This window comes from Physella acuta, unplaced genomic scaffold, assembly GCF_028476545.2.
Source record: "Physella acuta isolate Inbredline_101_S28 unplaced genomic scaffold, ASM2847654v3 ptg000855l, whole genome shotgun sequence".
NCBI lineage: Eukaryota > Metazoa > Mollusca > Gastropoda > Physidae > Physella > Physella acuta.
The window spans coordinates 144223-170030 of record NW_026732372.1 but is presented as its reverse complement, the minus strand read 5'-3'; the positions used below and the strand labels follow the sequence as shown (position 1 = coordinate 170030).

General features: G+C 34.2%; 1 protein-coding gene across 1 annotated transcript; it reads left to right on the top strand.

Annotated features, from left to right (window-relative positions):
- Nucleotides 1–347: 347 nt before the first annotated feature.
- On the top strand, nt 348–25602 carry LOC131952140 (importin-7). Its single transcript, XM_059314672.1, has 29 exons — nt 348–537; nt 12526–12607; nt 13459–13615; nt 16313–16471; nt 16577–16733; nt 16852–16941; nt 17036–17130; nt 17219–17289; nt 17378–17480; nt 17588–17633; nt 18209–18308; nt 18399–18592; nt 18679–18768; nt 18869–19034; nt 19832–19873; nt 19964–20082; nt 20166–20291; nt 20412–20478; nt 20624–20749; nt 21279–21376; nt 21485–21577; nt 21672–21755; nt 21862–21998; nt 22084–22229; nt 22713–22778; nt 22863–22936; nt 23019–23154; nt 23272–23388; nt 23549–25602. The coding sequence occupies exons 1-29, from the start codon at nt 454–456 to the stop codon at nt 23629–23631; spliced, it is 3108 nt and encodes a 1035-aa protein (XP_059170655.1). The 5' UTR covers nt 348–453; the 3' UTR covers nt 23632–25602.
- The last annotated feature ends 206 nt before the right edge of the window (nt 25603–25808 follow it).

The following is a 25808-nucleotide window of genomic DNA, read 5'->3' as shown; positions in this document are numbered from 1 at the left end:
CACTACTTGTATATTCAAATAAACAGAAAGTGAAATTTCAACGCCAAGGGTAGACAAAGGTACAGAATATTAACATAGTCCCCTCTACATGCTTGTATAGTCAATATATCGGCAAATCCACTGGTATGTTATATATCTAAGGTCACATGATGCTATTAATCTTTTTGCAAGAAGTAACGCCGTACACTTGTGATACGGTGGGCAACTACAATCGATGACTAAAAGTCTAAATCAAAGCAGGGGCGTTTACTAGCGCCCCAGTGGCACAAGACTAAATTATATTTTTAAATATAATTTTACGACATTTAACTATTTTACGACAATGTTCAACCGTCAGTTGTCAAGTGCAAAACTTCTTCCTTTGGCGCTGCACGAGGACTAGAATAGTCATCAACCGCATATTGCGGATTACCTTTCTTAATTTTCTGTGATAATTTCGACTCAGTAATCACAATGGAAGTTGGGAAACTCGTCGAGGTACTCCGAGCTACTCTGGATCCAAATCAGCGTGAGCAAGCCGAGCAACAGCTTACCGAGGTACAAGTTCTGTTGTTACTGTTTTTGGCTAGTCTGTCACTGGTTTAAAAAAAAAAATTTTTAGGCCCTAAATAAAAAAAAATTGACTTGACTAAGCTAATCAATCTCTAATCCAGATCTAGAATAATCTAGTCTAGATCCCAGTAGTGGGTGTGGGGAAATTGCGAGACGCGAAAAGCGAAATGGCGAGGCGGGAAAGTGCGAGAAGGTAATGCGAGACATACCTGCGGAATTAAGGGTAAATAGCGAGACACGGTAAAAGGTAAAATCTTAGTTTAGCGTCGTAAATTCGGCCAAAACTAGTAATGGGGGAGAGAGTGAATTAATGAATATGTCATTAAATAGGTACTAGGATTTGGCTCCCGTTTTACGATGCGCGGCGAGATTTTCCTCCCGTTACCCAAATATCGAGAGTTGGCGGACGCGCGAGTGCGAGTGTTTCGTAATTTTTATTATTCTCCGTTTTTGCCTGGTCAATTTTATTGCGAGGAGTATTATTTTGAAGAAAAATGGACTTAGCGTATTATATATTTTTAAAAAATATTTTCATGGACTATTTTTTATGGAGTGTTTCATTGAAAATAAGGTAAGTTTGACTTATTCCCTAAACTTCTCTATGGGCTCTACTTGAAATTTTATTGCATAATCTCCATTATTATCCATTTTTCTCTATTACTGTAAAAAATCGTAATGATTGGATGTGTCTCTTAGCTGCAAAACGCTTCACAGTTTGGTGTACTGTTTGGGACTTTAACTGTTTACAGACTGGAAGTGAAAGTGAACCGGAAGTTGTCGGGTCTCGCTACTAACACTTGTGTGACTTAGTCTAGCTTATATGCTTGTATTACTGTAATTACGATTGTGGCGAACGCTGTTTTGACTCGGGCGATAGTGGCGAACGCTGTTTTGATTCGGGCGATAGTGGCGAATGCTGTTTTGATTCGGGCAATAGTGACAAACGCTGTTTTGACTCGGGCGATAATGGCGAACGCTGTTTTGACGCCGGCAAAAGTAGCGAACGCCTTTTTTATTCGGGCGTTAGTGGCGAATACTGTTTTGACTCTGGCGCTTACGGCGAACGCTGTTTTGACACTGGTGATAGTACCGAAGGCATTTTTTACTCGGGCGTTGGTGGCGGGCGATGTTTTGACAATAGCGATCGTTGTTTTGACTCTGGCGATAGTGGGAAACGCTGTTTTACGCAGGCGATATTGGCGAGCGCTGTGTTGATGCTGGCGATTATGTCGAGCGTTGTTTTGATGCCGGCGATAGTGGCGAGCGTTGTTTTGACGCCGACGAGCGTAGTTTTGACGCCGGCGATAGTGGCGAACGTTGTTTTGACGCCGACGAGCGTTGTTTTGATAGTGGCGAGCGTTGTTTTGATGCCGGCGATAGTGGCGAGCGTTGTTTTGACGCCGACGAGCGTAGTTTTGACGCCGGCGATAGTGGAGAACGTTGTTTTGACGCCGACGAGCGTTGTTTTGATAGTGGCGAGCGTTGTTTTGATGCCGGCGATAGTGGCGAGCGTTGTTTTGATGCCGGCGATCGTTGTTTTGACGCCGGCGATAGTGGCGAACGTTGTTTTGACGCCGACGAGCGTTGTTTTGATAGTGGCGAACGTTGTTTTGACGCCGGTGATAGTGGCGATCGTTGTTTTGACGCCGGCGATAGTGGCGAGCGTTGTTTTGATATTGACGGTAGTGAAGGGGGGGGGGGGGGGGGAGAAAGGAATGTCTGGTATTAACAATACACATTAAATATTTGGTGTATTCAGAAAACCTTTTTATTTTGATGGGAAGGCAAATAATGTACTTGTACTGTTTACTTTTCCAGGTAGAACCTACACTTCTAAAACCAGCACATCTCTACAATATGATAAGCAGTGATATGGCCTAATGTCAGTTATATGGTCTAATGATGGAACACTATGTAAACGAGAAATTAAAACTATTAAAATAAATAATGTGTTTATCTTTTATTTAGGCAAACTAATTAATTTGTGATATGAACTATTTCCTTTAAAAACCAACCAATGTTGAACTTCTCCTGAAATGTAATATATTAACGAATAAGCAGAAACACATCTTTTTAAATTAAACTATATATATATAAGTATACCAACGTTTATTACATTTATACGAATAAAACACCTTACATTTCTAATAGATATAATTTGCCTTTTTTTTTTAAAATTTAAATATATGCGCTCAGTTTTTCAATGATGTCAGGTGTGTCGATGACTCAGCATTTTACATTTTTACCATCCTTTACCTATTTGTCAACTATTTAGATAGAACCATCAAACACACTTATTTTAGAGCTTCACTCTAGTTAGCTGTTAGCTTTAGATTCAAATAGATTGAGCCTAAACAAATAGTGTATGAACAAATTTCATATTTAAAAATAGGGGGTGTACCCTGTTCCACCCCTTATTTTTTGCCAAACAGATAGATTTAAATACATATTTTGATTGTTTCTGTTTGAGAATAGAGTCATCTAGAGCCAGGCAAATTTTGAGACTTAAGTGCTTAATAACTCAAATTTGCCATCATGTTGCATTTCACATCAACAAGACTTCGGTTTTGTGAAATTGTATAATTTATCAGCTTTGTAGCAGTTAAAACAAAAATCTTTTCAGTTATGAATATTATTTTGATTGTAATAACTGACACATCCATAGCTCATCATTCTCAGCAAGTTTGAGCTTAATTTTTCAAAGTGTTAAAATTTTAACTGAGATTTTATGAATGCACTGTATATGAAAAAATAGGGGGGGTACCCTGTTCTACTTCTGTTTTTGGTTAACTCTGCCCATAAATTTCTAATTTTATTGTTTATTATCCTTGCATATATGATAGATAAAGATATTGCAAAGTTATAACCAATTTGACCATATGGTTTACAAGCTAGGACAATTTTAATAAACGCTTAAAAAAACTCTATCACAGAAATTGGGAAAAAACCTATGTTAAAAAAATCACCTTTTTTAATACGAAAAAAAATCATAACTATTTAACCGTTTGAGCTACATCAAAAAGGAAAACTGTTCTGTTATTGTAATTTTTTGCTCCTTTTAACTGTAGTGGTTGTTTCCCTATTAAACCAATTTTCAAAATTTATCCTAGTACCTAGTCATTAAATATGAGTATATTTTCGTATATTTTGATAAAATATTATAGATAATTGAATAATAGATCACCATTTATGATTAAATCAATTTAAATATCCTGAAATTAATTTTTATCAACCCTGTTCGAGATAGTAAATTTGCTATTAAAAACAGCAACCATCTTAAGAAAATGTTATTGAGAGTAGCTTCCCTTTCATTTCTATTCGTATGAAAATGTATTTAAATATGATCGCCTTGTTGTATAGTCCATATTACAAAGCATTTTTTTTAAATGTGAATTTCCTAACAAACAACTTTATTTATTCTAGAAGCATTGTGAGATGCAACTTGTATCCATGTATTAAATCACGTTTTTTTTTTTACTAATGTTTATTTGATCTTACTATTACTATATATAGTTTGAGCTTTTTCTTATTGTTTGAATGTTCACTATTGTTCACTATTTCATTTCAGGTTTCTTTTCATCAATTAGTAATTCTATCATAACTTATGACATTTTTTTACTTCTCTTTACCTTAATTAAACCCCAACCTCCGTCATATTTTTGTCGTCAATGTCACAAGTCATAATGTAAAAAATTACGCTTCACTCTGCCTTATCTAAGATCTCTAACCATAATTTTGACAGCATTAAATGTTTGTCATCATTTATATATACAGAGAGACAAAATGTATTATCCACCAGCTTCCCTCGTAAAACATCATCTAATACAATGAGCCAGTCCACCCTTAAGTGCGTGTTGTCAATAGTCTCCACCTGCCAGACACATTTTGGTTATCCTTTGTTGTCAAATTGTCAATATCAAGTACCCAAGTGAGTGATATGGGGTTGTCCATAAATGATGTCACATATTATTTGCTACGGGAGTGAGTGAAGATTTGTGACGTCAACTCAGGCGGCTTTGCAATTTATGACGTGTCGGTCTCATGAAAGGGGGTGAACGGGGAAAAATACCTAGATGGTTGATGGAGAACCTCTATAATGCTTTGTGCAATCAAAATAACGATAAATAAGCATTAGTATACGTATACCTTGCTTAAAACGAATCATCACAAATGTTGCAAGCCTGCTAGTTTAAGACATATGGCAAAACGGCCGCAACACATTATCCCCATCAAAAAGGCTTGCCGCCAAATGCATGCCGACGAATAAGCCGCATCTAATGCGGGGCGTTAGGAATACGGCCATTAGCATGGGCCGCGTTAGAGCACCAGTAGGCTATCGCGCTTTGTAAGATGACGGTAAATACTTAAATTCAATTTTGCTAAACTGCGCGAAAATTTAGTAAAGTTCCATTGTTTGAGGACATTTATTTTCTTGGACTTAAATTGAAATATCATGTTGACTGTCTGGCTCTTAATTTCCGAATATCACTTTTAATGTATCAAGATTCAGAACTATAATTTACTTTAATATAAGTGTCATCTTATCGTTTATTGTGCTTTTTATAAAGCGCAGAGCAGCTTCAAAATCGGACGGCCATCCTGTTTTCACCAAGCTTCATTTGGAGCTTAATATGGGTAGTCTAGTTCTATACGGTGAGAGCTTAATACATTTTTAAAGACCGAAAGTCTCAAGACAGCAAGCTTGCAGATATTATAACTACGTACGTTTAAATGGACGAGTGATAGATGTGTTAGCAGTGTTTCTTCCAGACTTTTTTTCTCCGGGGGAGGGGGGGGGGGGGGCGGTAAAAAATTGTCGGGGGAGATGCCTGGAAGAAACTCTGTGTGTTAGGGGCTGTTTAATGAACACCAACTTATGTAATCAAATTTAACGTCGCAAAAGCGTCAAAAAGGCAGTGCTTGTTGTTTTTTTTATAAAATTAGCCTAACGATCGGCGGTACCGGTACATGACGTCACGTGCGAGCGTTAACTCGGTGACGATGTGCTAAGTGGGGGAATGAAAAAGTGGGGTTCAAGAAATGCGAATCAGCATGCTTTTTACATTTTTTGACCCTTCTTAATAGTTCTATCGTCCCCACTGAGAAAATGGATCACCAATGAATGACGCGTCATACTTCTACAGCTGGTCTTTCTCCCACAACCATCCCGTTTTCACGAAAAAAAAAAACCGACCCGTCTCCAAAATCACATCGCTGAGTTCTACTCAACCTCTCCCCACCACAAATCACAATTTCTATTTGAAACAATATGTTCATATGTTTGCTCTGTAATAATGCACGCTGTCATTACTATCTTAAGAGCGACGTCATTTATAAGCGATCTAATATTGATTTGCTTACTGCAAATAAAGTGTTCAAAAGTTCGACCTCCCAACAATTGTTGTGGTCTTGGATGCACACTATTAAGTCTGAAAAGGTCTATTAGTCATTCATGCAAACTATATTTAAAAAAAAGAAAAATTACTATACGGGGGGGGGGGGTCATCCATAAATGACGTCAAGCTTTTTTTGACGATTTTTACCCCCCTCCCCCCTCCGTCGTCATAAAAAGCCAGACCCCCCCCCCTAAAATGACGTCACACCTCAGCCTACAATCCCCCTCAAAATTGCAGTTGAATTGTTTTTAAACAGCTGTATTTTTCCAAAATCTTGTCTGAACTTTGTCAAAATAGAGTATTTTAATCAATTGTTATTACAATGTATTAAAACAGTTTTCTAAAACGCAAAATAACGTCTAAAATTCGTTTTCTAACATTGCTTTTTTAAAATGCAAAAGTGTGACGTCGCACCATCTGAACCCCCCCCCCCCCCCCTCCCCCTCATAACACAACGTCACAAAATTACGGACCCCCCCTCCCCCTACGAGTGTGACGTCATTTATGGACGACCCCCCCCCCAGGCATATATTAAAACAATACAAAACAATCATATTAAACCACAAAATCAACACAAAAGACATGCGAATAGACAATTTATTGTTTTTGAAACATGGCCGCTGCTTGTATTTACTCATTGTTGTCTCGAACGGGGTAGTTTAAAGTTAATTCCAGGATATTTATGACTGGTTTGGTCTTGGATTGTGATTTGTTATTCAATTATCTGTTATATTATGTAAAATATGACATAAATATGGCCAAATGAAAGAAATATTCATTAGTTACCTTCATCGCACATTACTAGCTATGTTGGAATTTACGACGCTAAACTAAGATTTTACCCGGTAAAATCACGATATAGCGTCGGAAATTATTGGGTAATGTTCGTTGAGTTTCGGTAACATTCGTTACTGTAAACCATACTTTATTTGACCGGTGAAAGAAAAATAAAGTCAAGTGCATTAAATTAATGTTTTAACTTAATTTAATGTTTAACTGACGAAAAATTAGCAACAATTAGTAAATCTAAATATTATTAATAAAGTCGAGTGTAGTAATTAATGTTTTTTTTAAGAAACAGAAAAAGCCTGCAGAAGATTTGCGACAACCACCTCTAGTTATGTTAGTAAATAATTAATAAGACGATTAGGCTAGATTAACTAAAGTTAAAAGTAGTAAGAATAACTAGAATAATGTTTAGTAGCAGCAATAATTAGCACATACACTTAAAATAATTAGAAATACAAAATAATTAGCAAAACAGTATTTAAAACGCAACTAAAATCAATCCTTGCACATTTTTAAACATTCATAAATCATTATGTACTAAAAATAATATGGCGGCAAATAAATGATGGTTTACAGTATTTCCGGTGGTTTCCGGAACGGCTCGACAGACTACGCCATGGTTTTACTGTTTTTTACTGCTGTACAGTTCCGGAATAATAACCGACGCTATATCGTGATTTTACCCGAGACACTTTTTGCGAAAAAAGTTTTTTCCTTTTTTTTCCATCTTTATTTATTTAAATTATTTTTTGTTTGTTTTAAAATAAACAAGCATTTAGCCATACCCTTTAACACGAGTGTTGTATGTTGTTATTTTTTATCTAGATACTAAGAAGATAGATAGATCTAGATCTATTTAAAAATCCTAACATCGTTGCTGTGCTACTGTCATCGCCCGCTCTTGTTAGCTAGAGGAAAATCCCGTCTCAGTCGGCATTAATTTAAAAATCTAGCCCGCTCATGTTTATACAAACGTGAGCTGTGTCATTGTGAATTGGTATAATCTTGTCAGCAGGAGAGATATTTTGCAACATCTATTTTTGGATTTTTGTACTTGCAAAAAGTGTAAAAGTATAAACAATTCTAAAAAGTGCAATTTATTTTTTTTATTAAGTAATTTTAATTACAAACAAAATTTACAAACAAAATCTTCTGAAACAGTCCTCAAACACACCTCGTGACACCATCTTTCACACATAGTACACCCAACCCAGTTCATTAGACTCCCATTTATACATTTTTCTTTTGCTACTTCTTCCAATCCACATTCACAACATTTCACATTCTCATCACAGTTGACCTCCTCGTTCATCCCACAAACAACACTGGCACCCATGTTCTCATCATCATCATCCGCACGCTCAACATCTGTTTTCCGTTTTTTATAATTTGTATTTTTTATCATTTCTGTAATTTTGGCAATGTCTTGCTCATTGTTGTCACCAGCAGTTGAGTTTTTTAAAAACATCGATATTTTCTCAAAATCTTGTCTAATTTCGGTCAAAATAGAGTATTTTAATCAATTCCTATAACAATGTATTAAAACAGTTTTCTAAAACGCGAAAAAACGTCTACAATTCTTTTTCTAACATTGCTTTTTTATAGTGTGACTTCACATCTAACCCCCCCCCCCTCCTCCCCCTCATCACACATCGTCATAAAATTACAGACCCCCCCCCCTACGAGTGTGACGTCATTTATGGAAGACCCCAAATAACACCACCACCAAAACCAAAACATTCAGATAAGTTCAACTTGGTTTTAAAAATATTTGAAGTAGGCCCATAGCTTACGATAGAGCACGAGCAACTGATAATATCGTTGACGTCACTTTATTTTGTTGTATCCAAATGATGTAGGCATTTCCTTGTGCTTAGATTTATATGGTAAAAAATGCTAGAAAAAATCGTAGGCGGCAGCTATAACACAAAATTTCTATGCAACAATAGAAAATATGTTTGCGGCGGCAGCGGATCCGGGCACGGCGATCTTCAAAGACGGTAAATCAGGCGGCCTCGGCGTTCCACACAAAAGACAGAAGTTGATCTATCGTCGGCGGTATTTCCGTCGGTTTCGAACAAGGTGGTATTCTAAGTCGACACAAAAGATGGGGGGAGTTGACAAATCATCAGTATGTCTAGCGACGGAAAAATGGGAAGTTTTAACAATGTAAACGAAACGTCTTTGAAGTCTGGACCAAATACCACTGAAAATCGGGTGCGGTAAATTTTTCGCAGAAATCTTCGCATTTCAACACCACCCAGCGTAAGTATCGGCTTGTGGTAAAATGCGAGACAAAAAAGCCACGTGACCGACCGTTTTCGCGCCCTTCTCGCATTTTCCCGCCTCGCCATTTCGCTTTTCGCGTCTCGCAATTTCCCCACACCCCCCAGTAGTTGAGTAGTAATTCTTACAAAATTTCTATTTTTTAAATTCAAATAAAATAGTAAAATATAGGAATGTTGGGATATTTTTCCTAATTATCATAGAATGATAAAATGTACACAGATTAATCCTATAATAAACCCCATTGATAAAAATACCAAATTTATCATTCTAGGCCTAATAGTTTTTTTTATATGAATTTTTAAAGTTATGTATTAAACCTGTTATATAATCACTGTAACATCGGATTTAATTGTGTGATTGGCTTTAGGCTTGCATACCACTGCTGCTATTTGAGATATAATTATAAAACTTTGCACATTAGTGCTAGAGAGTGTGGGCAATAGAAATATGAAAGTAAAATCAAAATTTGATGAAGGATAATTACTACTTAGGCCTAATTAGAACTAATCAGGTCAAATTAAAGTGAGGGGTGCTGTTCTGTATAGGTCAATATGCAGACTGAAAGTCTATGTTTTTTTTTTTAATATTAAAATTGAAACTTTGCTAGAGGGTGGGGGCAATAGAAATATAGAAAAAAATTAGATTAAGTATGACTGCATATAATTAAAAGTCCTATGAAAGGGTGTTGCACCCTTATATAGTAATTATAGTGACTGCAACAGACGCATGTCCAGAATGCTACTATAACAGATAGGATAAATTTGGTGATTGATACTGAAGCATGTAATAAGAAGAATGCTGAAAAATAAAACTAGGGATGGTGTGGTAAAGCACTCAACTACTAACATGCAAGTCTTAAGCTCAGATCTCAGACAAGTCTGTCTGTGCAGCGCGCAGCATCCACCACCAAGCTCAGATGAGTACCTGACACAAGGGAAAGTAAAGATAGCTTAGCAGAGAGCTAACCACACCATCACTTCATGTTCAGTGGTCAAGAAACAGATAAACTCTACTTCAGCTGCTCTATGGATGATGGATTGACAGGTCCAAAAGGGAAACTACTTTAATTATTTAATATACTAGGGTCTTTATCAGGCCCTATTGATATTATTTTGGTACAACTAATCAATAGAAAAACCTTAAATTCTTGTAAAAGTTTATTAAGTGTTGAGTAAGTTGTACCACATCAGAAGTTACAGCTTCCCTGTCTATCTGCTTATATGAATATATTGGCAATATGCTGTGATTTAAATACGTAATGTTTGTTGTATTTGTTTTTTGTTACTTTTTATTATTAAATGTAAAAATTGTATCCTAAATTATTATGAATAATAACTATCATGCCTTTTTCGTGTCATTCTAAATTCACTGCCTTATTAATTAGTATCCCCCCCCCACCCATGTCAATTGCTGCACCTTTTGTTTGTTATTTACTATTTACTAATGTCATAGGCATAATTATCACAAATAATTAATTAAGTTTATCACCAAGCTTCTTTACTTATCATAACCAATAATAGGCCCAGACTTACTTTATCAATCGATACATAATACATATAGCATTAGTTATTCTAAGAAATAGGCCTATAACTTATTTATTATTTATAGTATAAAGTAGCCTATAATTTTAGTATTAACTTAATTAAGTATAAGCCTTAAATCTAAGTACTAAGTAAGTAGGTATGTGTGAAATGCTTGACACTAGTTAATGTAAGCCTAAGCTTCTGGCCAGTCGTTTTTAATAGATAACTTGATCAATGTATTTTATCTAGTTTTAACAGTGCCACCCACAATTTAAATTCCTTCCAACTTCGAAAACTACGTCATTGGCATTAGTGCGCGTATTTTATCGATAATAGGTAATGCGGTGCTAAACCGACGCCATGGCGTTGTCAAGGCCGAAGCGCTAGCTCGGGGATTTGACATGTATGATAACTCGTAAACAGAAGTAGTAAGTGCCATAAAACCGTTATTATAATAATATTTGTTTATTTAATGGACACTTACAACTAATGGCAAGACACTTATAATGTGTTTAATACGTAAACTTATTTAAAATGTGACAGCACCGTACGGGACATGTTCGCGAGATAAACTCATTAGAATCGTGCGATCGATTTCGGCCTTAAGATTGTCATAATGGCGGTAATTTTCTAATTGAAACATATAATACGACTACACTAGAATATCTATATCGAATATTTCTAAAAACTCGATTCCAACAGTCAGATTCGGCATTCTTCGGAAAATGGCGAGTTTTTATAAAAGTCTGCATCAAAAAGTCCGGATGTGGAATACCGAATCGAAACAGCGGAAGTCGGAATGCCTATAAAATACCAATGAAACCTGGAGTAGGCAGTTCGATTCAAAGCTTCTGGATTTGTCATTTTTGTGCCATCTCACTGCTTATGTGCTTACTAAAATGGCGACCTGTTTTGCTTTCACTAAATGGTAGAGGGATAAAACTAATTATTAGAAAGCCATCGTTAATTTTAGAAATCTGAACTATCCGTTTCTATTTCAGTTAGTTAGGAATTGTATGATGTACTTTTGACCTAATTTGAAGTAATTTCTTTGTCTTGCAAGCAGCGCAAGTGAAAATAGCTCTATGTATTCGTGTCTTTCAAATTAAATAACTTAGAAATATCACTTTGCTAATAAATTAGCCTATGTGAATAATAGTTTTAAGCATTAATTTTACACACATTACAATTAGCCTAACTGGTAATAATTTACGAAGTGACTACTCGGAAGATTTTTCTCCCCAACGTCTACACTTAGTCGGCAAAAGATAGCTCTGCGCATGCACAGTGACCTATGGCTCGGGTTAAGGCTAGAATGAGGGTGTTTGGTGAAAATGAGGAGCGGGAAAAAATGTCCCGCGCAAGAATCCAATCATTTGGCTAGATTTATGACTATTTTTTATGGCATAACTAAAAATAGAATGTTTATGCCTTTTTAATTGAATTGATGATCGTTTTTATTATTTTTTAAACTGAAAGTATTGCAGGTCTTGTAACTTGGTAAACAAGTTGCTATAGTATGTCATTGCATAAACTTTGCTGTTTGGGGTTGTCAATGACCTTTTATTTTTCCATAAACCAAATATGTGATTTCGAGAATAAAGCATATGTCACAGAATTGTTGGATAACATTTTTTCCCAAATCAAGTTAAAAAAAAGTGTACTTAGGTTATTTTAAGTTCACATAAGCATAGGTCTAGGTTTATTTTAAGTTCACATAAGCGTAGGTCTACTACCTCATTTGAAGATAAAAAAAGGTAGATATTTCATTAAGTAGGCCTAAACCGTTTAGGCCTAAGTAATAATTTGTAGACTTGTAGCCTACTTTTCAAATGGCATTTTAAAAATATTGCAATTGAAAAGTTTTAAAATTCTCACTTTTTAAAAAGTACATAAAACTATACATTAGGTTAAAAAAAATTTTAAATATTGGTCTCATTAATATTTAAGTACAAGCAGCACTTTTCTCTTTAAAGGTTCATAAGATCATAGGCTTTGCACCTATTCTTTTGCAAGTTGTGATGACAGATCAGGTTGATATGCCGGTTCGACAAGCTGGTAAGACACTTTCTGTTATCTTTGTCACAAGAAAATATTTAAAAAAAAAATTAAATAAAAAGTAGTATGCTGGATAGATACAATGATAATTTCATCAATGATATTGACTTACAATTTATGAGTGTTTTTTAAATAACATTAAAGTAAGTATTAAAAGTGAGCTATGACTAATATGATACCCAAAAAGCAAATAAATAAATGGTGTTAGAATTCGGGTTAGGTTTAGGATTAAAGATAGAGTAAGGAATATGGTTTAGGTTAGTGTTAGGATTGGGGTAAAGGTTAAGCTTATAGTTAGGTTCAAAAGGTTTGGAGCACATTGTATTTATCTCAATCAGCAAATTATCTAAAATAAAATTGCAGATTGTTCTTTCTCTTTCTTCTTCTTCGTTCTTAATTTTTAGTGGTGGGAGGGATCGAGCCTTTTCTGCTAGAGGGTCTGAACTCGAGACTCTTTTCGAGCTTTGCAGACTCGACCATGCTTCCATCACAATTAAGGATTACGTGTCAACTGGTTTTGCGCCAATAAGGCCATTGACTCCGATTTCAGCCTGCTTTTTCTTTTTGGATTTGCTTCCATAGCCTTTGTCCAACCAAAAACAAACTACACGGCAGCAGTTGTTTGATTTTGGAGTTGTCTCTCCTAGAAGAGTGGCTGTCCCCAGCTAAGGATCCTCATCTGCCCGAGGGTTCGAACTCGAGACTTTTCGGTTTAGCAACCATGAGCTTTACCGACTCGACCACGCAGACCCCTGCAAATTGTTAATCTCCATAATTATTTTTAAAAAAAAAAACATACCTGAGAATCAAATCTTTTTGAAATTCAATAAATCTATCTTGTAAACTTTAAGGTGTAATATACCTGAAAAACATGTTAACTCAGTATTGGATGGAACGTGAGCCAGAGAATGTCACAGACAGCATTCCATTTAATATTCATGAACAAGACAGACAACCTATCAGGGACAACATTATTGAAGCCATCATTCATGCTCCAGAGCCAGTTAGGTAGGTACACATTGGAGAATACTGATATACTTTAGAGACTTGACCAAATCTTTTTTTTTTTCTTTAAAAAAAATTTATTTTCCTATTTCAGGACAGTTTAAGATAAAAAAGTAATATTTTTTGTTTTATAATTTCCATCTGTAAAAATTTGTCGCTAGTTTTGATTTTTGTCAGAAGCTTGTAAGCTTGTTTATGCATCTAAATCACGGGTTCCCAACCTGGGGGTCGCGACCCCCCTGGGGGTCGCGAAGGTCTTTCTGGGGGGTCGCCAACTGGTATACTAAACCTTAATAATTTGAAACAAAATATAAATATTTAGAAGAATTTTTTTAATTCGGCTTCATTAACATCACTGGAAATGTAATAGAGAAGAAACAAAGCGCACTGGACAAAGATGTTCTCAGTCACGAATCAATGAAATCTTTAAAACTAAAACGTCGTTTGAGACGAGTCATTCGGAACACACCAAAAAAAATTCATAAAAAACGTTTTAATAACAAGCTTTTATGTAATGATGCACTAAAAAGTAGAAAATAAATTATAGACTACTATTTAAATAACTATATAGAAAAGCGTGGGTCACTTTAGTATCTATTGGATACCTTTACTAATGTTAAGGAAGACACCCACGCTTTTCTTTATAGTTATTTAAATAGTAGTCTATAATTTATTTTCTACTTTTTAGTGCATCATTACATAAAAGCTTGTTATTAAAACGTTTTTTATGAATTTTTTTTCAGTACTTTACATGTTTTATCTACAATAGAGTTACATGACTAAAAACCATTGCGCGCCTACTGAATATCACGTTCAGTAGGCGCGCAATGGTTTTTGAACGCAGCCATTACGTGGTCGTGATGGCGCAGCTATTGATGACGCGTGTGGTGTGGTTGACTAGACATGCCTACTAATTCGGTCCAAATTTTAATTAATTCATAAAAAATCAATTAGGCATCCAATTAAGTCAAATTTAGTTTCAGATTGCATTGTCTTCATGTCTTGACCCACGTGCCAACTGTGAATCGTGTCGGTCAAGTAGAACTGTCCAAATTTTCACTCCTGCGTTTCCGTCAAGACAGACTGACGACAGACTGACGACAGACTGTCGAGGAAGTGAGTTAAATAAAAGCTTGTAAAAATACATGGCGTTCTTTCGTCGGTAAAAAGCTAGTTGCAAACGCCAGAGACCTGATCGAACAGAAAGTTTTCACCAGCATTAGTGCAAGCATCAAATGAAGTAGCGATAGAACAAGCAAGCAAAAATAAAAACCATAGGAGAAAATCTCATCAAACGCTTCATGTACGTAAATATTAAATAACACATTTTTATTGAAATTAAGCTTTCACCATTGTTTGCTTTTCAAGTTGATAAATCAACAGACGTGAGTTCGTGTTCGCAGTTGCTTGTCTGTGTCTATATTCATGCGGATGATAGCAAAGAAGAGTTGATCTTTTGTGAAGATAGCATGGAGAAAATAAATACCTTTTTTGAAACTGGATGATTAAAATGGGTTAGAACGGCTGTGGGGAGTTTGTACGGATGGCGCGCCATCTATGTTTAGCTCAAAATCGGCCTTTCAGAAAACAGAAAAGTTTAGCTCCCTAACCACTGCCCTAACCAATCGACATCAAGAGTCCATTGCTAGTATAAGTCGTAAATTATATAAAATCTGGAGCCTTCAAAAAACTGAGCAAAAACATTAATATAGATCACGGGGTTCTGCTCTTCTACACTACAGTACGCAGTACACTACAGAAATCAAATTGTTCTTGGGAGTGCAAAGAAAACAAGACCTTTTGGTATACTTAAAACGACATAGAGTGATTAAAAAGAGTATCATACCTAGCAGATGTGTTCGAACATCAAGATAAGCTTAATCTGAAGCTTCAGGGAAAATGAACGAATATTATAACTTTCCATGATAATCTCATGGCATTTTTATCAAAGCTGCAAAATCGGTAAAGAAAATAAATCTTGGAAATGTTGTAAATTTGAGAAACTCTGCGGTGTGGTAGATGAATCTAATTGTGAGATAATTAAAATTTTGAAAGAAGCGATTTCTGGGCATCTTGAATCTCTTGAAAACGAACTGCATCGCTATTTCTCTGAGCTGAAAAAAGAAGAATCTGAATTTACGCATTACCCATTCTCTTCTTCCCTTGATGTTGCCCGCATTCCCGATGAATTACAAGATGAATTTTTTTAATTGCAGAATGATTCCGAGTAAGATGAAAAACTGCAGACACAATTTTGGTGTAGTATTCACCATTCATACCCAAACGTAAAATTGATTGACTTTTCGAGAATATATTTTCTTCTATTAAAAACAAAATTAAGATAATTATAATGACATAGGTTGGCGCTAAAAATTTTTTTTTTAAATTATGAACTTAACCACGAAGGTTTAGTGAATAGTATGCAATTTTACTCAAACTATTAAAACAGTTATCAAGAGTAGTTCATATTGAAATTCTACTAGAAAATCTTATTTTATTGCTTATTAATTTCCCTACTAATTTCGGCTTTTTAATTCTATGGGGGTCGCGGGTCACTTACTTTTTATAAAAGGGGGTCGCCACTCGAAAAAGGTTGGGAACCACTGATCTAAATATTGTGATACTTTTTTGGGTCAGCTGATACTCCTTAAAAGACATTACTATTGCATGGTAAAATTATGGTACGATTCTCATTTTTAGAGTGCAGTTGTGTGTTTGCTTGAGCCACATAATAAAAAATGACTTTCCTGGACGCTGGCCAAACGTTGCTGAAAAGATGGCATTTTATATTAACTCTGACAATCATGCTACTTGGATGGGAGCTTTGTTGTCTGTGTACCAGTTTGTAAAGGTTTTCGAGTAAGTATGAGGTTTTTCACAATTTAAAAAAAAAATGTTACAAATGATTATGGTTTTCTTTCACCAATACTTTTTTTATTTATTTGTTCAATGTAATTTCTTCAGGTACAAAAGATGTGAAGAAAGGCAAACTATGGATGATACAATGACACACATGCTACCAATTTTGTTTCAACGACTGATCCAGTTGGCTCAAGATCCGTCGGAGGCCTCATGTCTTTTGCAGAAGCAAATCTTGAAGATATTTTATGCTTACACCCAGGTGAATATTAAGTGTTGTTAATTTTCTTAAAGTAGTTCTTATGATTTCATCGAATTAATTAGCTTATAGCATGTGTGTGTGTGATATCTTTTCCTAACAGTAAATAAATTTTTTTTAGAACTATCTGCCGTTATCAGTCTTGACCAAAGAAATATTCACACGTTGGATGGAGGCAATCAGGTTAATAGTGGATAAAGATTTACCACCTGTAAGTTAGACTTTCATTCCATATTTTCAAATTTTAGACAACTTGTGTGTTTTTTCATGGTTGGCTATCTAATTCATGTTCATTTATTATTTAGGAAACAAATCAAGTGGACGAAGAAGATAGACCAGAGCTTGCTTGTTGGAAACTTAAAAAGTGGGGCGTGCGCATTCTTGCTCGTCTCTTTGAGAGGTAAGAAAGTGTTCTTTACCACTTCGTTTTCTAAAATGCATTTATTTATTGATTATTGATGACTGCAAATCTTTTTTATTACCATCAGATATGGAAGTCCTGGTAATGTTATAAAAGAGTACACAGAATTCTCTGAGTGGTACCTCAAAACATTTTCATGTAAGTTTGTCTAAGACACAGTTGCCATTTTCTATATAATTAATTACTTCATGGAAGCCATTTAATTTTTTAATATTTACATTTTTAGGCGGTGTCCTTAATGTGTTGCTAAAACAGTTGGAAGGGTATAGACAAAAAATGTTTGTTGCGCCGCGTGTTTTACAGCAGACGCTCAACTACATTAATCAAGGGTACTTTACAACTTATTTTCAGTTGCTAATTTAGAAAACTGTTAAAATATCAACTTACAGTAATGTTTGCAGAATAACAAATAAATGAGGTTAATATTTTTCTCCAGAATCAGCCATGCCTTTTCGTGGAAGTTTATTAAGCCACACATTCAGGTATGGGACTTAATTTATTGAGAGTAAATGGTTATTTACATTTAATATGATACTCTTTTTTTTGTTGATCTATTATTTGGCTTGGTATTGTAGCAACTATTTAAGACCATAAGAATTTCAACAGCGCAGTCATTCCTTTTAACATTTGAGGTCCAATAAAGCCTAGCAAAAAATTGTTTTCAGTAGTCAAGACTATCTTAAGCATCTAGTCTAATGTCAGTGGGTTAGTGCTGCTGTTTCCTGTTTGCATATCCCTTAAGAATTTAAGCCTAAAGTTTATATTTTGATTAATTTTTAAACTAGGGAACAATAGGCAGCTGATTCATGAACATCATTACTCATCTTTTTAAAAACCTGAAATTAATGGAATTGTGGTTAAACATTTATTTTAGGATCTCTTGAGTGAAAAATAGGTTTTTTTCACTTGTTCTACATCTAGCTATTAAATTGAAATAAATTACAGTACAAACGCTAAAATCAGCAGCATCATCATACCAAAAGAGATGCATTTGTCAGTATTTTAAACCCAAGTACAAGCCACCTTTAAATGTTTTATCTTCATTTTATTTTTCTAGACGATGATCCAAGATGTGATTTTTCCTCTGATGTGTCACAGTGATGAAGATGAGGATTTGTGGACATCTGATCCTCACGAGTACATCAGAGTTAAATATGGTAATACAACAGTTGTGGCCTATTAATCTGTTTTAGAATTCTTTTAATGCGAATGACAATTTAAGTATTTTCTTTTTTTACACTTTTTAGATGTGTTTGAAGACTTCCTCTCACCAGTAATGGCAGCTCAGACTGTTTTCCATTCTGCTACTGCTAAGCGCAAAGAGGTTTTAAACAAGGCTATGGGATTCTGTATGTCCATACTTACCAATGCTAACTCAACACCAAGACAAAAAGATGGAGCTCTTCACATGATTGGTGCTGTTGCTGAAGTTCTACTTAAGGTAAGTGTTATGTTCAGTTCACTCTTGCTTTGTGAATTCATTTGTCTCTGTGTAGTTTGCGTTTTAATTATTTTGTTTTATTACAGAGAAAGATTTACAAAGAGCAAGCCGAAATGATGCTTACTTCTCATGTATTTCCAGCTTTCAGTAGTGAACATGGCTTCCTTAGAGCCAGGGTAAGTTGATCTCAAATTTAGGTTTCGGCTTAGTATACAGGAGAAGGGTCTTTTGTGTATTTTATTGTAACTGTCTTTTATTTAAAAAAAAAAAAAATAGGCTTGCTGGGTGATTCGCAACTTTTGTGAGATGAAGTTTCGCAATGACCAGAATTTAGTGGGTGCAGTGGAATTGGTAAAGAATGCATTATGTTCAGATAAAGACTTGCCAGTCCGAGTTGAAGCAGCCATTGCTCTGCAGATGCTTATTTCAGATCAGGAAAAAGGTAATTTACTGCAGTTAGTGTTAAGTTAAATTGGACTGAGTGGTTAAGTTAAAAATGTATGGTCAGTGGTAGTGCAAAGGACTGCTAACCCTGAAAATCTGGGTTTCAGTCAATAGAATGTCAGTGAGTCCACCCTCTGATGGGTACTTAAGTTAGGGCAAGTAAAGGCAGCTGATCACACTATCCCTGCATATGCCAAGGACACAGAAACGGGAGACTTCACTTGCCTCATTGATCGTCTGGTTCGAAATAGGCGAGTTTTTACTTCCCCTATGGCAGGGTGAAAAGACGACTCATTTTTAAACCACTGCACTTTTTAAAAAAAATTAAAAATCACTTCAGTTTTTTAAAAAAAAGAGCAAAAGTAGTTTACTTGTAATTATTAAAAATAACACTTTTTGTATTATTTCTATAAAAAATTTATTTTAAATGCTAAACATAAAAATAAACGTCATTGGAGCTTTCTCTTCCATTAGTTACATTAAACTAAAGCCCAATTCAACAACAAAATCATTTTAATTTAATTGAATTTCACTAACTTTATTGCCTGTGATTTTGAGAAAAAATTTGAAAATTAACCATTATTGATAGAACAACAAGAAATAATGTAAATAAAACTTATTTCCTGCACAGAGACTTCCTCTACTAAAAGTAATTTAACATACTATACTTAGTAGTGCGGTTGGATCGAGGCGTACAGGGTTAAATGAAATTTCAACGTGTAAATGTTTAGAAGATTAAGCCTATTAATAATACGACTTAAATCTCTTAATTTTAGATTTTTTTTTAAATTTCAGCTAAACAATACATTCAGCCATTTGTGAAGCCTGTAATTCTAGGTGGGTATTTTTTCAAAAATAAAAGTTCAATTTATGGTGTATTGAATCTTTGGCTATGTATTAATTTATAAAAAAAATTTTGTTATTCAGAATTGCTGCAAATCATTCGTGAGACCGAAAATGATGATTTAACAGGAGTAATGCAGAAACTAGTATGTACTTACGTTGAGGATGTGATTCCTATTGCCGTGGAAATGATGACTCACCTTGTAAGTGGTTTCGTTCGAGTTATTAATGATTTAATTTTTTTTAAATGGGTCTTTATTTTATAGTTGAATGTTTTGGTTTTCAGGCTCAGACTTTTGCCCAGGTCATAGAATCTGATAATGATGGTGGTTCAGAAGAAAAGGCTATCACAGCTTTAGGTATTCTTAACACTATGGAAACTATTCTTAATGTCATGGAAGATCAAAAAGATGTAAGTTTTCTTTTTATTTGTGTTAAGAAGTAGCTCATATGGTTTTTTAACACTAAAGCACACACATCTAAACTGTAGTTACTGGTTTCATTAAAAGATTTTTTACTAAAACATTGACAGATAATAATCCAACTTGAGGGTATTGTGCTGAATGTAATTGGCATCATCCTTCAATCCAACATTTTAGGTAAGTAACATACTTTGTAATATACGGTGTCAAATTTTGAAACATTAAATAGAAATTTTATCCTTACCCCCCCACATAATTGTACATTTATAATTCTCAATGAATACTAAGGGCTTAGTTTTAATAAACACTACATGCTTTGCAGATTTTTATGAAGAGGTACTTTCACTTGTATACAGTCTTACCAGCTCTCAAATTTCTCACCACATGTGGGAGGTTTTTGGCATGATATACCAGATGTTTCAGAAAAATGGAATTGATTATTTTACTGGTATTGAATTTAATTTTTTGTATTTGAAATTATTTAAAAAATATTGCTTTAGTTTTGCCCTAATGATGTAAAACAAACTATGAGGTCAAGAGAAGTGTTGTGGCACCCTCTATTTGCTTAACTTCTGTCTTCTCTTAACTTCTGTCTTTATTACTGTCTGCCTTTCTGCTGCACACTTAGACTAATGATGGTTGATTATGAGAGCTGAAGGGCAAACTGTTACTCATCTGTTTTGAGTTTTTATCTATTTCATTGTCATCTAGCAATCAATTTTTCACCCATTTTTTACTGACCAATTTCTTACTTTAAACAAAAATTTGCTATATAAAGAAGTAAAGAGTAAATTGCATTATTATTACATTGGTGTTTGTAAAATACCTTTCCTCTTTTTTAAAGCTGTAATGAATTCAGTATAATAAAGCTAGACTTTATATCTTTTTTTTTTAGCGCACATTTAAGCATTTTACAACTTTTTTGTGTTCAATACAAATTTATGCTGTCTATTACACAATGTACTTATCTATTCAAGATATGATGCCAGCATTACACAACTATATTACTGTGGATACTGAAGCATTTTTAGCAAATCCCACATATCTAGAGGTTATTTATGATATGTGTAAAACTGTGAGTTCTTTTTACTTATACATTTAATATTCTTGATAAACTTAATTTACTTTTTTTCTGTGCTAATGTATACCTTCCAAATTTCATTTTGAAACTGTTTTTGATCAGGTATTAAATGCAGACAATGGAGAAGATGCTGAATGCCATGCTGCAAAACTTTTAGAGGTTGTCTTGTTGCAGTGTCCTGGTCGAGTAGACCATGTAAGCATTTGCTGTTACATTTTCTAAAGCACCTAAATTTAGCATATCATAAAACATAACAGTTTTCCAATTTTGGTATCTTTTATTTCTTCAGGTTTTGGGATCTTTTGTTGAGTTAGTGCTTCAAAGATTAACCAAAGAGGTGCAGACATCAGAACTAAGGACTATTTGTTTGCAGGTATATCTTTTCATCAAATGCATTTTACCTGATTTAATAAAAGCTTCCTATAAGTTCTTACAAATGTTAATTTTTGTAATCTTATAACACTATTTCTTTGTTAAAGGTTGTTATTGCTGGCCTGTACTACAACTCTCAGTTACTTTTAGATGTCTTGGGAAAAATGCAAATCCCTAATGTACAAGGTTCAATCCTTGGTCAGTTTTTAAAGCAGTGGCTTCATGATGCAGATTGTTTTCTGGGGTAAGTGGTGTTATTTAATTTGTTTTTTTAGATGTACCAAGTTTTGAGTCTACAATTTCACATGAGAAATGCTTTCTATTTACAGCCTCCATGATCGAAAAATGAGTGTCCTTGGTCTTTGTTCATTAATAAATATGGCTGGCCAAAGACCTCAGGAGATCACAGAATTTGCCTCCCAAATTCTACCGGCAGCACTTCTCCTCTTCCAAGGATTAAAGCGAGCTTATGCTAGTAAGTTATAAATAATTTCTCGAATACAAATTTTCATTGTTTAGGTGTATATTCCAAAAAAATCTAGATCCTAAACAACTTAGGTTTGATGCCATACATTTTTATGAATTTAAATTTGCAAATTCTAATAGAGATTATTTTTCTTCCTATTTAAGTTTTGCATTATGCATTAAATATGCATAAATAACATCGTGGATTACATTTATGGAATTTTTTTTTAGTGATAGTTTTTGTATTTAATATTTTGCTTTAGATTTTGTGCCAATATTGTTTTTGCTCTGATTGTTACAGTTTAATCTAAATATAGGGTTCTATATTTTAGGTTAGGTTATTTTTCTCAATAGTTTATTAGATTTCCTTTAGACTACGCTTTTCAGGAGTAGTTATCTTTTTATATTATTAACATTTTGTTACTGGAATTTCACAAACACAGCTATACGTATTTTCACGTTTATAATGTTTAACTTCTAATTAAAATCTCAGGTCGGGCATTAGAAGATGAAAGTGACTCTGATGATTCGGATGACGATGATGACGATGCTTATGAAGGTAATTGTAAACATAAATTTGTTCATGTGTAATTTATAAGTGCTATATATACCATCTATAAATTAACTCATTTCTTTTATTTAGGAGAAATATTGTCAAGTGATGAGGATGAGATTGATGAAACCGGCCAGCAGTATTTGGAACGGCTAGAAAAAGCTGTGAGTCTTAAGTTTTTCTGTTACCAATATTATAAATGCACAAATTTAAACAATTTTTAATTTGCTGTTATAAAATTTATAGAATCATGATGATGATGATAGTGAAGAACTGACTGATGATGGGGCTGAAGAAACTGCCCTTGAAGCTTATACTACAAGTCTTGATGCTGAAAACTGCCCAGTTGATGAATATGTCATGTTTAAAAATATTTTGGCTAGTAAGTTAGTTTTTTAAAAATATTTTGAAAGCATTTTATTTTAATGTTAAAAACTGCTTATTTTAATAATATAAGTTTTCCCCCAGAAATTTTTAGTTCTTAAAATTTTCATTTCAGACCTTGTTGGTCAAGATGGTGTATGGTATCAGACTCTAATTGGTGCTCTTAATCCAACACAATTAAAAGAATTGGAGGAAGTGTTTAAATTTGCAGAAATGCGAAAGGCTGCTGCTGGTATGACTTTAAGATCTCCTATAGCTTAAATTTTGTTTCATCTTTGAAATTATGTTAAACATGTTTACCCTCTGCCTCAAATTATATTATTTAAGGCATGCCGTAAATGTAGAGAAGTTACAATTTTGTTTTAGAGATGCTGGTTTCTTTTTCTTTTCAGATTCAAAGAAAATTGAGGAAGGTGGAGGTTACATGTTTACTAACAGACAAGTACCAGCATCTTTTAACTTTGGGTCTGCATAACTTTTCCAATTGTGAGGACATTATTACAGGACAATTTATTACAAATGCTTGACATTTTATTTAGTAGACAAATAACTGCTACAGTTCTCAACTAAGTCAGTTAGTTTCTATCATTGTAAAAAAAAATTCTTTTATTTATTGCACATGTAAAATACTGAATGTGAAGTTATTTCTAAATATCTAAATATTTCTAAATTAGTTAAGTATATTTCTCTGAATATTGTTGTATACAGCTTCATCGCTAAATTTAATTCTTGGTTTAAAGCAAACACGGGAAAATTAACTCCCCTATTTTTGGCATCATTCCACTTCACATTCACTGGCCACTTGATTTTATGCTAATGTGTGTTAAGTCACCTTCACAAAGCTGTTTTTGTCAGCAATGAAATTTCTTCTGGTGATACTTTCATGTTGAGACACTAACATATTAACTTGGTGGATTTGTTTTTATTGCTCTAATTTTTAACATCAAGCTTACTTGACTGCCTTAGCATTCAAGGAACTTTGCTTACAATATTGCATGGAAATGTGATACACCAGTATCTTGGATTAATACAGTAGATACATGGTGTAGCTTATGCGGTCACTGTATTCACTCTGCCTGCATTGTACTTGACTGTACCATAGTCAATGTTATATACCCTTGTCCACAGCTGTGATGGGAACATTTTGTTCCATCATCACTTTTTATGGTTTTTATATGGTTTTATGAAAGCATAATTTTTGTGCTTTTATTTTCTAGTGCAAATTATAATGTAGGAGTCATTTTACTCCTACACAAAGTGTAAATCATGACTGCTTTGCCTATTTAAAGCAGTCCAAATTGTTAGTAAATAAAATGCATTGTAAATAAAAAGATAAAATTTTGCCATTTGTGTTCTTGAATGTTTCCCCACCTGTATGTCATGTCAAGGTTGTCTTATCAACCACCCTAGACTGTGATAAAGTAAGTGGATAGACTTTCTGTCTACCTCAGTCCTTAAGTGTACATCATTTTTTTTTAAAAGGAAAATTGAATGCAGCTTTGGTTTCATAAAGTAAATTTTATTACTTACATAAAAACTTGAGATAAGCACACATCTTATAAAAATAGGACTAGCTGTGCCTTAAAATAAGTTGGCTTGTTTTTAGTTTCTATTCCTTTTTAACCCAACCTGTTCTGGTATGTTAATGCAAAAGTAAAATTGCCTTATTTTTAATTTTAGTGCCCTTTGATAAGAAACTTTAAGATGGTTTCACACGGTAATGACATCAGTATTTGTTTAGGCATTTGGCAAATGAAAGTTGAGTTGCAGCACAATTTTAAACACCAGTTTATTTTGTGTGGTTCTAGTCAAAAATAACTTCCTAGCGATTCATTTATTCAAAACAATGACCTGATTTTAACTGCAGTAATAAGTTGTTGGCTGCTGATTTAATCTGAGTAAAATAATAACAAAACTATGTTTGACAGAAACTTTTTAACCTTATGGTAATGTCTGGTTTTATTTGATCTATGACCTTTTTAATCTCCTTGCTCCCCCTTTCCTTTGCTATGCAAAGGACTTAAAATGGCAAATAAAAGGTTGCAATAGCTGAAGAGTTTTCTTCAGCTGCTTACACTCTTCTCTAGGACTTTTCCTCAGAGAAAATAGCTTAAGTAAGAGAGGTGTGGTATTTCACACTTATTATCAAATGTTCAGCTTTGTAGCAGACTTCTTTAAATGAGTTATTTAAAGAATCAAGTTATCCTTAGATGACTAGTGTGACAGAGCTGCCTTAAGTACTTGCCAAATTTGTAAATCCTCTTCAGAACTTACTAACGAAACGCCAGGGCTTTTTTTACCACCTGCTCTCTTTCCTCGGTATATGCACAGTATGTATACACAAACTGCTTGACAGGGAGGACGTGACAGAAGTATTTACAATTTTGACAAGTTCTTATTGAAATTTGAAATAAATTTTGAGAGCTATACAGTTATCAAAAGCTTTCTTTCATTGTTTCTTCTATTTATTATGACGTATTTTTGGAAAGGCATATTAGCAACAAAAAAAATTAGTTCATGTTCACAAGTATAAATAACTACACCAGAACACTGCTACTTAGTATCGATAATTTAAATAGGCAGTATTTGCGTTTGTTGGGACAGTTCATTAATTATGTGCAATAATAGTGGGAAAGCTCTATACAAAAATAT